This window comes from Musa acuminata, chromosome BXJ1-6 (assembly GCF_036884655.1).
Source record: "Musa acuminata AAA Group cultivar baxijiao chromosome BXJ1-6, Cavendish_Baxijiao_AAA, whole genome shotgun sequence".
In the NCBI taxonomy this organism is placed as follows: Eukaryota; Viridiplantae; Streptophyta; class Magnoliopsida; order Zingiberales; family Musaceae; genus Musa; species Musa acuminata.
The window spans coordinates 3,762,149-3,776,836 of record NC_088332.1 but is presented as its reverse complement, the minus strand read 5'-3'; the positions used below and the strand labels follow the sequence as shown (position 1 = coordinate 3,776,836).

At 41.3% G+C, this 14,688-nt stretch overlaps 3 protein-coding genes and 1 pseudogene across 4 annotated transcripts; 1 reads left to right on the top strand and 3 right to left on the bottom strand.

Moving 5' to 3' along the window:
• Nucleotides 1-144: 144 nt before the first annotated feature.
• On the top strand, nucleotides 145-1,947 carry LOC135675690 (transcription factor MYB106-like). The gene is made up of 3 exons (XM_065186081.1): nucleotides 145-467; nucleotides 534-663; nucleotides 849-1,947. The coding sequence occupies exons 1-3, from the start codon at nucleotides 335-337 to the stop codon at nucleotides 1,840-1,842; spliced, it is 1,257 nt and encodes a 418-aa protein (XP_065042153.1). The 5' UTR covers nucleotides 145-334; the 3' UTR covers nucleotides 1,843-1,947.
• Nucleotides 1,948-2,227: 280 nt separating this feature from the next.
• Nucleotides 2,228-7,696, bottom strand: LOC135675688 (uncharacterized; annotated as a pseudogene).
• Nucleotides 7,697-8,139: 443 nt separating this feature from the next.
• Nucleotides 8,140-13,272, bottom strand: LOC103986784 (uncharacterized). Of its 2 annotated transcripts, none has more exons than XM_065186080.1 (5): nucleotides 13,106-13,272; nucleotides 9,873-10,077; nucleotides 9,611-9,740; nucleotides 8,737-8,809; nucleotides 8,140-8,562 (listed from the first exon to the last, which is right to left on the bottom strand). In XM_065186080.1, exons 2-5 carry the CDS (start codon nucleotides 10,066-10,068, stop codon nucleotides 8,308-8,310), a joined length of 654 nt encoding a protein of 217 aa, XP_065042152.1. In that variant the 5' UTR covers nucleotides 10,069-10,077; nucleotides 13,106-13,272; the 3' UTR covers nucleotides 8,140-8,307. The 2 variants fall into 2 exon arrangements, with proteins under 2 accessions (XP_065042152.1, XP_009403152.3); XM_009404877.3 differs by lacking the exon at nucleotides 13,106-13,272 and adding an exon at nucleotides 12,656-12,844.
• On the bottom strand, nucleotides 13,271-13,720 carry LOC135677942 (uncharacterized). Its single transcript, XM_065190346.1, has one exon. The coding sequence runs from the start codon at nucleotides 13,718-13,720 to the stop codon at nucleotides 13,271-13,273; it is 450 nt and encodes a 149-aa protein (XP_065046418.1).
• Nucleotides 13,721-14,688: the final 968 nt, after the last annotated feature.

Below are 14,688 nucleotides of genomic sequence, written 5' to 3'. Positions count from 1 at the left end.
GGCTTGACCTGGAAAGAGAGCACAGAGGACAGTGGTGGTGGTGGTAGAGGAGGAGGAGGAGGAGATTAATGTGGCTGTAACCACCACTGGGTTATTTAGGTCATGGCACACATGCAAACCTTATTTATATCTGTGCTATTTATGTGTGCTGACCCTCCTTTGATGCCCATCTCTCTCTCTCTCTCTCTCATTCCAGTGCAACCATAAAGGCTCCACATCTTGGCTTTGCTGTGACATCCAGCACCTTCTGCATGTCAATTACTATGGGGATGGAGACTTTGAAGGCCCTGAGAGCTTAAGCATCTTGTCTTCTGCAGGTCGAGATCCCACCGAGATGGGTCGATCACCTTGCTGCGAGAAGGTGGGCTTGAAGAAGGGGCCCTGGACGCCGGAGGAAGACCAAAAGCTGCTCGCCTACATCGAGAAGCACGGCCACGGGAGCTGGAGAGCGTTGCCTGCCAAAGCCGGTGAGCCGCCTAAGCCGTGGTCGTGACATGGTAGGAGAGAATTGTGATCTCTGCCATTCTGTGCAGGGCTGCAGAGGTGCGGGAAGAGTTGCAGGTTGAGGTGGACCAACTACCTGAGACCAGACATCAAGAGGGGCGAGTTCAGCTTGCAGGAGGAACAGACCATCATCCAACTCCATGCTCTCCTTGGGAACAGGTGAGTCCCCCTGCTTACTCCTCCTGTCCTCCACATATCACAAATCCTTCAGTGATTCTCGAGTTCAGCCATTACTATCTCATTGTGGATCGATGGTGGTGGATGGATTACAAGAAGAACCCTGGCTTTCTTCACTGCTTGTGATTGATCGATGGTTGATGAGAATCCCAGTTGCTGTGTTTCAGATGGTCTGCAATTGCCACCCATCTGCCCAAGAGAACGGACAACGAGATCAAGAACTACTGGAACACCCACCTGAAGAAGCGGTTGGCCAAGATGGGCATCGATCCCTGCACCCACAAGGCCAAGAGCGACGCCCTCGTCTCCGCCGACGGCCACTCCAAGAGCGCCGCCAACCTCAGCCACATGGCGCAATGGGAGAGCGCACGCCTCGAAGCCGAGGCGCGCCTCGTGAGGGAGTCGAAGCTTCGTACAGCATCCAACTCCACGATCCTGCAGCAGCAGCAGGAGCAGCCGCAGCATCAGTTGGGGTCGTCCTCGTCGTCGTCCTCCACCACCGCACTGCCTCCTGCTCTGCTGGCCAGCAAGCCGGGCGCGCCCCCCGGACCGCCTCCCTGCCTCGACGTGCTCAGGGCGTGGCACGGAGTCTGGCCGGCGAAGCCGGCCATCGAACGGGTCGACCTGGAGTCGCCCACTTCCACCTTGAGCTTCGCGGCCGCCGGCGTGGGGCTCGTGGACGGCAATGCGGCGGCGGTCAGGCATCAAGGAGGCGAGAATTTGGAGCCGGAGAGCGCGGACTGGAAGTGCTTGGCGAAGGACCGAATGGACAGCTTCGCAGGGTTCTCGGTAGATGCCTTCGGCGGGGAGGCGCCATGGCTGCCGGAGCCATACACCTCCCAAGAAGGGTGCGCATGGGGACAGTTCGGAGCAGGACTCACCGGACTGCTGCTGGGTGACTCCGGCGCCCAGAAGCCTCTTGGCTACTGCGGCGATTCCTACGCAACCCGACGTGAGACCTGCGAGGAAGAGGACGAGGAGGAGGAGGAGGAGGAGGAGGAGGAAGACGAGGAGGAGAAGGAAGGAGAGGCGAAGAAAAGCTACTGGAACAGCATTCTCAACTCGGTCAACTCCTCGTCCTCTTCCAACTCTGCGCCGGCGCCGGCGTTCTACAACAACTCAGCTCGCGTAGATTTCCTGCGTAGATCTCCTGTGCCATGAAGTAGCCGTTGGATTCAAATCCACTAAGTATAGTCTAAGATTGTGATGGGAACCAAAAAAATAAGAGGAATAAAAAGGGGATGATGTGCTCGTATTGTCCTTTTCTTGGATTCTCCTTGGAATTGTAATGTTTGAAGTATATATATATATATATATATATATATATATATATATATATATATATATATATATATATATAATTGTACTGCTCCATTCCGTAATTGCTATCAAGAAACGAGTCAAGCATTTGGAGGCCTTTGCTGCAGTTGATCACGAGATCATCACCATGGCGACTGTGTTTCTGATTTGATCGACTCCTCTTTTCTTTTCTTCTTCTTGGGGATTTTGAGTATCATAAATTTCATTTGTTTTGTACCTTTGGATATGAGACTAAATCTAAGTATATACATCAAAATCTAACAGTTATAGGGAAATATAACTCTGGGAGGCACCATTCTGCGGCTTAAATCCTCCTCCGAACGCAGAGAAAGGTGTTGCAGTGTGGCGATGGCATGAACAGACACAACCCACATGCTCATAACTCCCGCTTTACCACGAAGAGAGCCGAGAGAGAGAGAGAACCCGCACGGAGTTTGGTGCAGGAAAGGGAAGTATCTAAGGTTGCATCATCCAATGAGCTTGCGTGGCTCAAAAGGCATGTTTCATGCAGAGGACAAACTATTACTTGCTGCAGTGGATCAACCACTTCTTCCTTCCCCTTTCCTTACTCCACCTGTTATGACACTCATGTGGTTCCATCAATCTATCCAAGTAAGATTTCTTGTATCTAGTAAAACAACAAGAAAGGGACATTCATGGCATGCATCAGACATCTACGTACCTCTGTGCAAGGCGGATTCTCCACGGTGGTGTGCATCATCGATACTTCTCATGGAAAAGTTAAATGAATGTTACCACAATGCTGTGTCATGAGCACATCAATGACAGTTCTCATGCCATAAATCATGTACACCATGATCGTATAGGTGTGGTCCAGAACAAGTAGTCGGTAATATTTTCTTCTCTGTCTTCTTCTTCTTCTTCTACCTCTGCTTTGATGAGCACAAGTTTTTGACTGTCGAACCAAACCAACCGACCAAGCAAGCTAAGATATGAAGGCACTCGAGGAGTACTGCCATGTGGTCAGCTCCACAGGGATTGTTGTGCATCGCCATCGCCGCCATAAAGGCTCTGCTGCTGCTGTTACTTGCCCCTCTTCTCATGACTTCTTGCAACAAGAAGCTGGAAAGAAGGTCGAAATTGGGCTTGCTTTTGTACAATAACCATCACAAGTGGCTTCAGAACCACCACAGAGTTGCTGAATTGTGCGTCTCACGCTCCCTAAACAGGACAGCAGTGAGTAAATGACAGTAAAATGGGCAAAGATTGATCCAAAGTGGAAGATGAAGGTTAATGAAGGGGATGAAGTTACCTTTTCTCCAAAGCAGTCAAAGCAGCTCGAAAGCAATCGGCAGGAGGGTCATACTGGATCTTCTTTCTGGCATACTCCAAATTTATCGTAGAACTTGCTAATCAATTTCTAATATGTCATCAACACATATAGGGGGAAATTTTTTTTCTAATAATGGAATGGAACATCGAATTTATCTAACAGTACAGATATATGTTGGGAGACAGTTTCAGCAGAAAGGAGGAAAGAAAAATGAGTTTAAGAAGATCTTGGAAATGTTCACCAACTATGTTAACATACAAGTGAAAGAACAGTGGAACACTGCAAATTTCCCTTCCCCAACAACTCAACTTTCTCCTAAATGATAATATAGAGCTTTGACCTAAACAAAGTTCACAAGCATAAAGCTGATGTATGGCTTATGTCAATAGAAAAATAATTTAACATGATCTACAACTTATATTTACATCTGGAACAATGTGAATATAAGCACATGCCCTTCCAATCATTCATATTCTAAACAAGTGATATGTTGATAACTTCAAATTCATATTAGGACCCTGGTGATTTATTTATGCTATCGTGCTGTCTATATGTAGGACACCTGAGGCTTCAAGATAAGTTGAACATTGGCAGTGCACAAACAATTTCCTTTGCCTTATCCCTTAATGTCTTATACAGGTGCAGAAGTACATAGACATCATGTTCTCTAATTTTCTGAATGACTGCTGTGCTTCTCACAATTGCATATTGATGAACATAAATAATGTACATTGCATTAAGTGTAAAATTATAATACTATTTGAAATATACATGAAATAATTGTCATGTTGTGTTGTACTTCTAAAATACTTGTCATGTCAGCTTGTCCATACCTTGTTATGTCTGAATCTTGTGACCATGTCCATGCCTCATATTCCAAGAAACTCTATATATTTACTGCAGTTAAAAAGCATAGCACATCAAAATTTCTGACTCAAGAATGCTGGGACCTTTTTATAATATATATACATGTACATATATGTTATAATGGGAACTCCAAAGTCATCATGAAATATGATGAGATAAAAAGAGCTACTACATTAGGAGAAAGGGTTAGTATGGCCAAATTGCAAACATATGTTCACTTTCATAGCATGAATGGAAATATAATCATACAATTCAACAATCCATTAGCATGTTGTGAAATTGATCATCTGCAACTGGTTAGTTAACTCAATTCGATGGTCACTCAATTGGCTAGTGAAAAAAGTCAGCACAAGGCTTGACGAATTTTCACAGCAAGAAGAAGAATATATCCATTTGCACATTGTGAAAATTATCATCTGCAAGTGGTTAATTAATTGCACATTCAACTCAATTCTTGAGGAGTAACTCAAATCGTCGCTCAATTGGCTAGTGAAAATAGTCAGCACGAAGCTTGATGACTATAGCTCTGCCGCTCTACCTGCCAATTCCAAGAACATCCAAATTAAATAACATAATTTTAATGGTTTCAGACAAACATAAATCCGACTATATCTGATATATAAAGTAACAGCCAAGATGAAAGTCTAATTCCAATAATCTAATTCAATGGTATACGAAAATTTACTGCATGAAAATTTCAATAGTATCCAAAAACCAATCTAATTCTAGTGGTTTCATGTAAGTCTAATTCCAACTGCACTGTTTTTTTTTTTTTTCTAAAGGCATTTGTGATGATTCAAGCTTTAACCAGCAAGGAGAAGAATTCAAACATCAAATCCATGCAAACTGCTGTAAGAAGCAACTACCTTATGCAGCCATATTCCATAATGAACACCAATTATAACCCAAGAAGTTTCTTCCCAGTATGCTGGCACTATTAAATATGCAACTGACATTACTTACCATTCTGGCACTCCTATTGGAATAGAGCTTAATTTTTTTCAACTCATCTACCAAGGCCTGAAGCAAGCTTTTCATCTGGTTAAAAAACCTAATGAAGAGCCCTACCAGGGATTGATGAACACATTGAGTAAATGGTATTAATGCAGATCAATTATGCTCTAATGAACATAAAAATCATGTTCAGTCTAATCCAGAAGATTAGTATAGTTCACAGATGGAGAAATATCTCTTTCACAAGATGACATTAGAATAATTACAGGGTCAAATGTTTTTTGGACAGAAAACATACATTATTCGGGCCAAAAACAAGTAAGCTTAAGCAGTTGAATCAACGGTTCAATTTTTTGACCAAATTCATTTAAAAGTCAGTGCACTGACAGATCCTCCCTCATAACCCTATAACCAAATCTGATTCTAACATGTTTCTAGGTATGGGTCCCTCGAATACCATTCATTAAAGTAAACTATTGGGTCAAATATGAAGCCTCAACTAGTATAAAGTAGCCTAGTACATTTGGTTTAAATGCAGTTGGATCATTTATAACAAAGATGGTCATTGGATCAGGCAAAATAAACTGGCAATATTCATATATTACTTAGAAACAAAAAAAAAACATTGATATTTAGCTGCTAGTAATTGGAATATTGCACAAGCTAAAGATAAGCCTCACTGTTACAAAACATTGTTGTTGCCCTGAGGCAGAGATGAGATGGCTTGGCGAGGTGGCAGCCACTTGGTAATTCTTCCACTCGGTAAGGAGCTGGCTGAGACACAAAAAGGAAGACAAGAAAGCTCAAGCAGTTATTCTGCAGGAGAAAAAAAACCTAAGGATTCACCAGGAAGAAAGAAAGACTAACCCTTCATAAACATTCAACTTCAGTAATATTTCAAATCCTTAATGGCTGGCACTTCAGAAAAGAACTTACAAACAAAGATTCATGAAAACACATTCTCTAAAAGGGTTAATCATTCACAATGTCATGGTCAATGTGTACATTCTACTCTGGTTAAGCATACTGTGCACCAAGGAGCTAATAAGAGAAATTACTGAAAAGCAAAGATCTAAGCAACAACCTATACCTTTAAGGCACCCGTCATGATTGTGTTTCAGTGGCAATAGACATCTCTGGAAATATAACAAGAAACCATTTAACTGAAAACTATAGTCAAAGGATGAACCAGAACAGATTTCTAAAAATCCTACAATAAAGGCAGGGAAAATGTCATTGGATTGTAGTTCGTTCTTGCTACCAAATATCAGCAAAAATTTTCTATGAGAACACACAAAACAAGCAGAAATGACTCCTAAAATGATATATAGCATTGCATCGGGACTCAATGTTGAAGGGCCAGGGGCGGTTCACCAAGATTCTTCATATAAGACTGGACAAGATCTGAACCTTCTCCATTCCATAACTTTTCTACATACACCTTATTGAATCTCTGTTGACTAATGGCAAATGCCTTTAATAAGTCAAATTTTTGGGGCATCAACCCTCTTGATTGCAGGCTCTGCAGCAGCTGATACCTTGGCACCAGCCTTGAGTCCAGGCTGAAAAGCAGCAGCTAAGTGTTTGAGAGCAGGGCCTTGGTTAAGCCCACAGTTCCAACGAGGAAATCCAGCTTCTTCCGCATGTGCTCATCGGTGAGTCGCAGGAAGAGAGGAGACCTCCGGAGCATGGTGAACAGCTCTTCGTTGTTGAAGCCGTAGCTCCTGATGATTCACAGCCTTCTCACGAGGCTCTCTTTGGGCAATGAGGCGCACAGGTGGAGTGCATCGACATATTCTTTCGAGGAAGGGTCAATGCCCAGTTCCTTCTCGGCGAGGAGGAAGACGGACTCTAGTGAGTCGGGCTTGAGGAAGAGGAAGGGGGCCTTGTAAACAATGGTGGGCACGTCGACATCAGGGTGCCCACGGAGGATGTCCAGGTTGCGGCGGAGCACCTGGTCAGCGTCGGTGGCGAGGAGGCGGGGGCAGCGACGGAAAAAGGAGACGACCATGCTGTTCTTGTGCCTGAAGAGGGAGCGGAAAAAGTCGACGGTGAGAGAAAGGCGGTTCGTGCTGTATCCGAAACAAGGGGCGCAGGCCGTGACGAGTCTAGCGAGCGCCTTGCTGAGGCCGTCGTACGGGCGGAGGAGGCTGAGCGGTCGTCGGCGAGAAGGTAGCAAGGGCGGCATCGGACGAAACGATGGATTTGAATGGGGGGAGGACGGCGGTAGAGCGGAGGAAGCGGAGAACAGCGTCGGGTCTCTCGGGGGAGGTGACTCCAGCGAGCCGGTTGGCGATGGCGGTAGCCTTCTCCTCGGTATAACCGACGCGATCCATCAGATACGCCAACATGAAAGGCGAAGGCGAAGGCGGGGGATGAGGAGAGGAAGAAGAGGCGGGTGAGGAGGAGTAGAGACAAGGAGGCGAAGCTACAAAGACAGGACACCTGGAATGAGTAACGACGCACGGGAAAAGACGAAAAGCCTTCACGTCGATCACCGTCGCCATTACAAGCGCAGGCGGCGGACGGGTGAGAGTTTTAGGGTTTTAAGCGGGATCCTGTACGCGACATGCGAGAGAGAGAGAGAGAGGATATCTCTGCTTTTAGATTCGCGTCGTCTTGATGGAGTCGGCAACACATCACACAAATAAATAAATAAATAATATTATAAAAACAAAAAGGGTGAGGATTTTATGGGGAATTTGTTGATTGCAAACCAAATTGATGCATAAGAATTTTTATTTTTATAACCATACTTGAAGTAGAGATTAATGTGCTAATGAAAATAAAAATATTAGACATGAGATCAATATTAATCCATAAATGAAGGAAAAAAATTATTATATACTATTAAATAAAATATAAAGTAAACCTTAAATGAGTGAATATTAATGATATAAGGAAATGGTAGTATATATACATCTTCAAAATATTTTACTAAAATTTTATAAATAAAAATTTAAAATTTTTTATTATTGAATGGGAGTAATAAATTTCTTTGTTAGAGAAAGAAAAGGAAGAAGAAAGAGAAACTTGGCACCATATTAACCTTGATTTTTTTGTCTCAATATAACACTTTTGATGATGATGATGATGATGATAAGCACATACAAAATATTATTTAGGACATGTAACATTATTGTTTGTACTTAAATCATTGAAAATAATAAGGCATAGTGTTGGTTGGGCACTTAGAGCTTGTTAGTCTTAGCCAGGAGGATGACAGTGCCTGAAGTGACAGCAGGGATGAGTATGTCATCAGACACTGTTGCACCTCCAGGGATGAACCTCTTGAGGAAGAAGGTACATATGGGAGCCCCAAATATGAAGAAGATGGTCTCAAGTGCTCCTTTCCCCATGGAGAAGCTCTCAAATGTTATCACATCCTTGATGATGTTTTTGAACTCCTCCTTCAACAAGGCTTTGTTCTCTCTGGGGTGGTGCTTCTGCAAGGAAGTCAAAACATGCCAAGTTGGTAGGTGAATATAATCCAATCTTAGTGTGCATCATTCCCTATTATGTTTGTCAATAATAATTATGCATGGAAAAATTGTAACTAATCTTAGTTAGTCAATAATAATTATGCATAAGAAGATAAACATCATCAATTTTTTTCTTACCTCGAAAGCAGACTTTAAAGCATCACTTGATGGCAATTTGAGTTGAATTGCCCCTTTGCTCTCACTAAGCTTTCTGTCAACAATTGAAAGAATAATTAGTGACTTCATTCGGGTAAGTTTCCAAATAATAATGAGGTGTGCAATTCAAATAATATAGTGGAAATCAATGAGTATGTATAAAAAAAAAAAAAAAAAAGAACAATACATATGTTTCTAATTTTGTTTGCAAAAATCAAACACATATTAGTGTATATTCAGCATCTCCAAAGGAAGGTTTGGCTCTCAGCTTTTATGACCATGTGTGTTGTGAGGCTGATGTTATCTCCACACTATATTAGGATCAATTCATCTTTAAGCAGAACATATCTTTCCTATGACTGATTTCACATGCAATATAATCAATTTCTAATGTAGGAATAATGATGAGGTTTTCTTGGATAAAATAATCCTTTTCAAAAGGCTCCTCTGATCTTAAATCTTTTATAGCATGGTTTAATTTCACTGTCTTTTCCAATTATATTGACTGATGAGTCTTTGGGCATGGGATAAGCATTGCTTCTTAAGCTTACAAGTCATGTTGGCTATGATGGACTACATATATCATAATTTGACTTGTGGCATCAAAAGAGAATTGAAAACTCAAATTCAAATGTCAAATTCAAATACCTTTTGCAGCTACAAGCTATAAAGTCTTTAAGTCCAACATTCTTTTCCTCACATTATTTCATAAGAGCCATATATATTTTTTGCCATATTTCATAAGATATATTTCCTACAAAGATATGTTTTAGTTCAAAGATAACTTGATGTAAACAACACACTTACACAAGAAAGAGACCGAAAAAAAGGAGAGACTAAATATTGGAAAACTTACTCCATAATCTCATGAAGTGCTCGGTAGAAGTCATCAAATCCTGTCACATTCTTGAAACATGAATCATAATGTTGATTTATTAATTCCACAAGATCATTTTGGAGCGCTGCCGAAGCCTTGGTCTTATTTGCTGCATAAAATTTCACAAAAAATGATTACGATATTCATGTACACTTATTTTGCAAAATCCATTCGCCCTCACTTGATTTAGGACATAACAATATATGGGTAGGAAGAACTAATGTGAGATCAAACAAGTTACCTGTGGATTCCTTGTTGCTTGGGGTTGATGTGCTCATGTTGTCTGTGTGTTGTATGCTTTGGTGATGGGAGTTTGATATGCTCAAGGCTGGCTCTGTTGTATGCTTTGACGGTAGGAGTTTGATATGCTCAAGGTTGGCCTTGCACACCAATATATACAGGAGAAGACAAAGTTCTTTGGGTGCAGCAGTGACCATGGTATTACCCTTGGAGGAAGAAAGGTTGTGAGCAATTAGTAGTAATAGGCAAGCAAAGCTATCATGTAGTTGAAGCAAACACAGATTCTGAAGGAAATTTGTAAGAGAAACTAGCATAATCCATCACAATAAGCTACCCAAATCCTTTTGATTTACTTTATTTCTTAACAACACTACATATATATATATATATATATATATATATATATATATATATATATATATACCTTCAAAGATACGATATTATAATTGATTTCTGTTAGTTAATCGCGAATACAATGAGTAAAAACTCAATTTTTAACATTAGTACTCCCTTAAAAAAAGACTGGAAAACACAAAGGATCAAATAGCTGATAAAAATAATAAAGAATATTTGAAGGATTTAATTTGATTATATTTTTTAAATTCAGTGATAATCTATCAAGAATAATTAGAATGAGTTTATTGGGCACATATCAATAGGAGTGACATATAGGAAGGATTTAGATATGTAAAATCTAAAATTTTGGAGATACATATCTAATATAAAAAATTAGAGGGGCAAATATGTTATTTCATATAAGGGCTCCTAATTCTTCTTTGACCGATGGATTGGGATCAGACGGCAAGGAGGGAGGGAGATGGAGGTGCAGAGCAGGTTGGTGATACAACACTCAACACCTATAAATGTTCATCTGGAGAGATTTTCTTGGTTCATCAGTGCTTCCAAATAGCTGAAAAGAAGCCCTAAATCAGAGGATTGATTCATGTAGCAAATGTGTTTGTGATGTATTTATTATATATGTTTTTATCCACAATCTACCAAAAAATACTGTAAGAAGAGGGGATCACTGCAAGCATCATCTATCAACACACATACAATTGATCTGTAAAAAAGCAAGGTAGTTCAATTCAACTCATTGAAGCTAGGTAAATCATTGGACTCAAAAGAATGATTCAGCATATGCAATCTTAGTACTGTTTTCTAGTTAACTCAGTGTGAGTTGGGTGGAGCTACTAGTATCCACTAAGGTTAGTGAAACATGTTTGGTCACTCAAGGTTATATCAGTAGAACTCAAAACTTCTGGTCCACTATATGACATGATGAGATCTAAAGAATGGTGAGACAAATAAAAAAAATGAAGAGCCAAATCAGCTCCTTGTCCATTTAAATAGTAGAAATTTTGTTGTGCACATATAGAATAGCATAGAATAGACTGACACATGACTGCAATCACATGACTCAGAAAGGCAGATTTGAAGAACTTGGATTTTGGCTGGGGTTGGAAGTGCCATTCAGATGTCAGCTGATGATACCTTAGCTAGAATTATTGGCATACTCATCAGCTGGGCATGCTTTGGCTACTAATTTAAACTATGAATGACCACTAGGAAACAAACAAATGGGAGTTCATTGTTCTGAAAGCTGTCTCTCTCTTAAATAAAAAATATAAAAAAACTTCTCACAAAGAACTTCCACATCCATGCAAGAGGACTCACTATAACAAGCAAGATTCCTATTGATGTCAATTAATTCCTTGCTGAACAGGAAACACCACTACCAAATTACGATCCGATAGATAAATTTTACCAAATATTTACACTGGCCGAGTATGGGTAGAAAGAAGTAAGATTACATGGAAAAGAAAAGTGCAAATGCACTGAAGTAACTATCTTTGCTTCATAAAGAGTATTTTCTTCTTTTTGTGTTCAAACAACATACACATAGCAGAATGCTTCCATAACAAAGAACTTATGTGACTGTGCTTCCAGAACTACACGAAATCCAACCAAAAGCTCCTTAACTTGTGATACTTACTGCAAAGCTATACTAAGATGACAACAATAGCACATGATTTTAAAGAAAAAGGATAACCAATGTGTGAGCTTCCTAGAAGCAAGTCAGGGTGCTAATAGAATGAGAAAATAGATGCACCGGAATCTAATTCTAGGATTCATTATAGGCCTGTAACTGATTCAATCAAAGGATATCTACAGAATAGTTGATGTTACATCAGAATGAAGACCAAACATTTGAGTTTTTAAAGCTTAACCAAGGAATTAAATTTGCAGAGAATGGCTCAAATCGACAGCATAAAGTTCTCGGTGGCTTACATAACAATAAATACAAATTAGAGCTAATGTGCTTAGCCATATATAGCCTAGGACCACTGTTTTGTGGTTTAAACAACATTAAGCATAGACAAAATGTTAGGATAGTAATTCACAATAGAAGCAAGTCTAGATAAATACAATCATATTAGATTTGTAGAGATCCAAGTGCCAGCATGTGGTTTCTAGAACATAAACAAGACTGGGAAAGACTTTTATGGAAAAGGGAAAATGAGAACAAACCATCATCAACCACAGAAACCAATATTTTACTTATTGTTGTAATCAATAGAAAAAGCAAATTTACATCAACACATAAAAAGAAAAATTATGCACATGATATGGTTAAAAGAAAATTCGATTATTGTTGTGTTTTGCCAAGGATCATGCTTAGGAAAATATGCTCACTCTTCTTTTTTCCAGTCATACATACTAACATTCAGTTGTATCTCCTTCAATCTTGTATGGCTCTTTGTTTCTTTTTTTTTTTTTTACCTTTGCTTTCATCTTCTTGTTGTACATAAGACCCTCTCAAAGGCAAAAGTCTCAGCAAATTGGAAAAACGACTTGGTTGAAGCTCATCTTGGAACCCAAGCCTCCATCTCAAGATCAAATGCCCAGATGAACAAGTACTTTGTTTTCTTTTTTTCTTTCCGAAAACGCTTTAGCTCATGTTATAACACCTCCACTGCAAATCTATAGTTAGAGAACAAACATACTCTCCTTTAAGAAATAGATCAAAACAATTGCTGCAGCATCAAATAAGACATAGGGAATAGAAACATAGTAAAAGGATGATCAACAATAAACAAGATCAGAGACAAAGTACATTCTTCTCTCTAATCATTAAGGATTTGACATTATAATCGTGATGAGGTAACGACAATCGTATATATCAAACATTGCAAGATTACAGGAGAAGATACAAGTAGAGATCAAATTTACCCCAACCAACAGAGCTGGTCATGGAGCACTCGATCCCCAACCGAGAGACCACAAGTCAGGATAGCCCGCATTGTGACTGGAATCCACCAAATCATCCGATTTACCCAATTCCGCGGTGGCGGACTCCAAAAAGAAACAATCTTTCCGTCCATTGAACAACAAGACTCATGGAGAATGGGCAAGGGAGGGCACCGACAACCGTCGATCGCCTCGCACCGTCCGACTCAGCTGCGATCTCTTGAAGACGAGGAACCCCCCGAACGCCACCTGCAGCACCACGGCCACGACAAGAAACGCGAGCCCGACCTTCTCCCCGAGATTGAGCTGCTTGGGGTTCCCGGGCGGCGCGGCGCCCGCGTCCGCGCCGGCCTGATGCTCCAGGCGGCCACGGGGAACCCGGGGATGCGGCGGAGGGGGCGGTGGCGGCGGTGGCGGCGGTGGCGGAGGCGGCAGCTGGAGGCTGGTCGAGGCCACCTGCTTCGGCGGCGTGCGGCGAGGGGACGGCGACCGGGAGGGGGAGGGTGAGGGAGAGGGAGAGGGAGAGGGGGCGAGAGCGTCGCCGGCGGAGAGGAGGAAGGGGAGGAGCAGGGCGAGAGCTAACGATCGCGTCTCCATGGAAGGAGCGAGGACGGATCAAGGTTTCCGGCCGTTAGCGGACGACTCCGACTCCTTCCGGCGGGCGCGGGACCCACATAAAGCGGAGGAGAGAGATGGCCCAATGTTCCCCGCCCTCTCTCTCTCTCTCTCTCTCTTTTGTGTCCGGAAACAATAAGAGAGATCGGGAGAGGCATCTTTTTAGTACCGCATAATGTTTTTATGCGGTCCGAAAGGCGTCTACGCTCACATTATGCGGTCTCGTACTACGCGACAAAAGTTTCGTACGAAACTCCCCCTTCTGTGAGCAAGTCGCGCCCATAGTCGGCCCCCACCACGAAGTCGTGAGAGGAGTCGCTCCGATGGGCGAAACACGACGACTCTTCGGTCATCCGGTGCCACGGAAGGCAATTTCCTTTTCAATAACACTTTTCTTCTTCCACCAAAACATAAAAAATATATATATATTAATTTTCCTACACTTCATAAGAACAATAATAAAAGAATATAATCTACTCACTATGAAGAGTAGATTAATTGTTCATTTTGTTCAGTCATGGCTTCTTACAAGAACACTAAAATAATCTACTCACTATGAAGAGTAATAAACATGGATATTTCATATAATAATGTAAGCATAGTATGGAATGCAAGGCCAGAGAATAGGGAGGAATATAATCTAGTTTGGCAGAAGTCCACTTCAACCTACTGTTAACAACAGCTTCCATAGGCAGTGCAAGCCATCAAGTTATAGTAGCAGAAAACAACAAAGGAGTAACAGGATCCAATCAAAAGGCAGGAATGTTTGAAGTAGCAAGAGAGTCAGTCACATACAATTTACCATGTTGTGTTTATACAGTCTACAAAATGGTGAATCAAAATTCACATGATTTTGGTTACTGCTGGGAAGCATACATAAAACATCAGAAACATTGAAACTTCAAGGAATACAAGTTAATGCTACTTGAGTAGCAATCATGAAAATTCTA

Coding starts and splice junctions, on each gene's coding strand:
- LOC103986784 (XM_009404877.3), bottom strand. CDS start 12,682: ATGTACAACAAGAAGATGAAAGCAAAG. Junction 9,741..9,872: donor AAGCAACAAGGAATCCACAG/GTAACTTGTTTG, acceptor AATTTTATGCAG/CAAATAAGACCAAGGCTTCG. Junction 8,563..8,736: donor CTTTAAAGTCTGCTTTCGAG/GTAAGAAAAAAA, acceptor ACTTCCTTGCAG/AAGCACCACCCCAGAGAGAA.
- LOC135677942 (XM_065190346.1), bottom strand. CDS start 13,720: ATGGAGACGCGATCGTTAGCTCTCGCCCTGCTCCTCCCCTTCCTCCTC.
- LOC135675690 (XM_065186081.1), top strand. CDS start 335: ATGGGTCGATCACCTTGCTGCGAGAAGGTGGGCTTGAAGAAGGGGCCC. Junction 468..533: donor AGCGTTGCCTGCCAAAGCCG/GTGAGCCGCCTA, acceptor CATTCTGTGCAG/GGCTGCAGAGGTGCGGGAAG. Junction 664..848: donor CATGCTCTCCTTGGGAACAG/GTGAGTCCCCCT, acceptor GCTGTGTTTCAG/ATGGTCTGCAATTGCCACCC.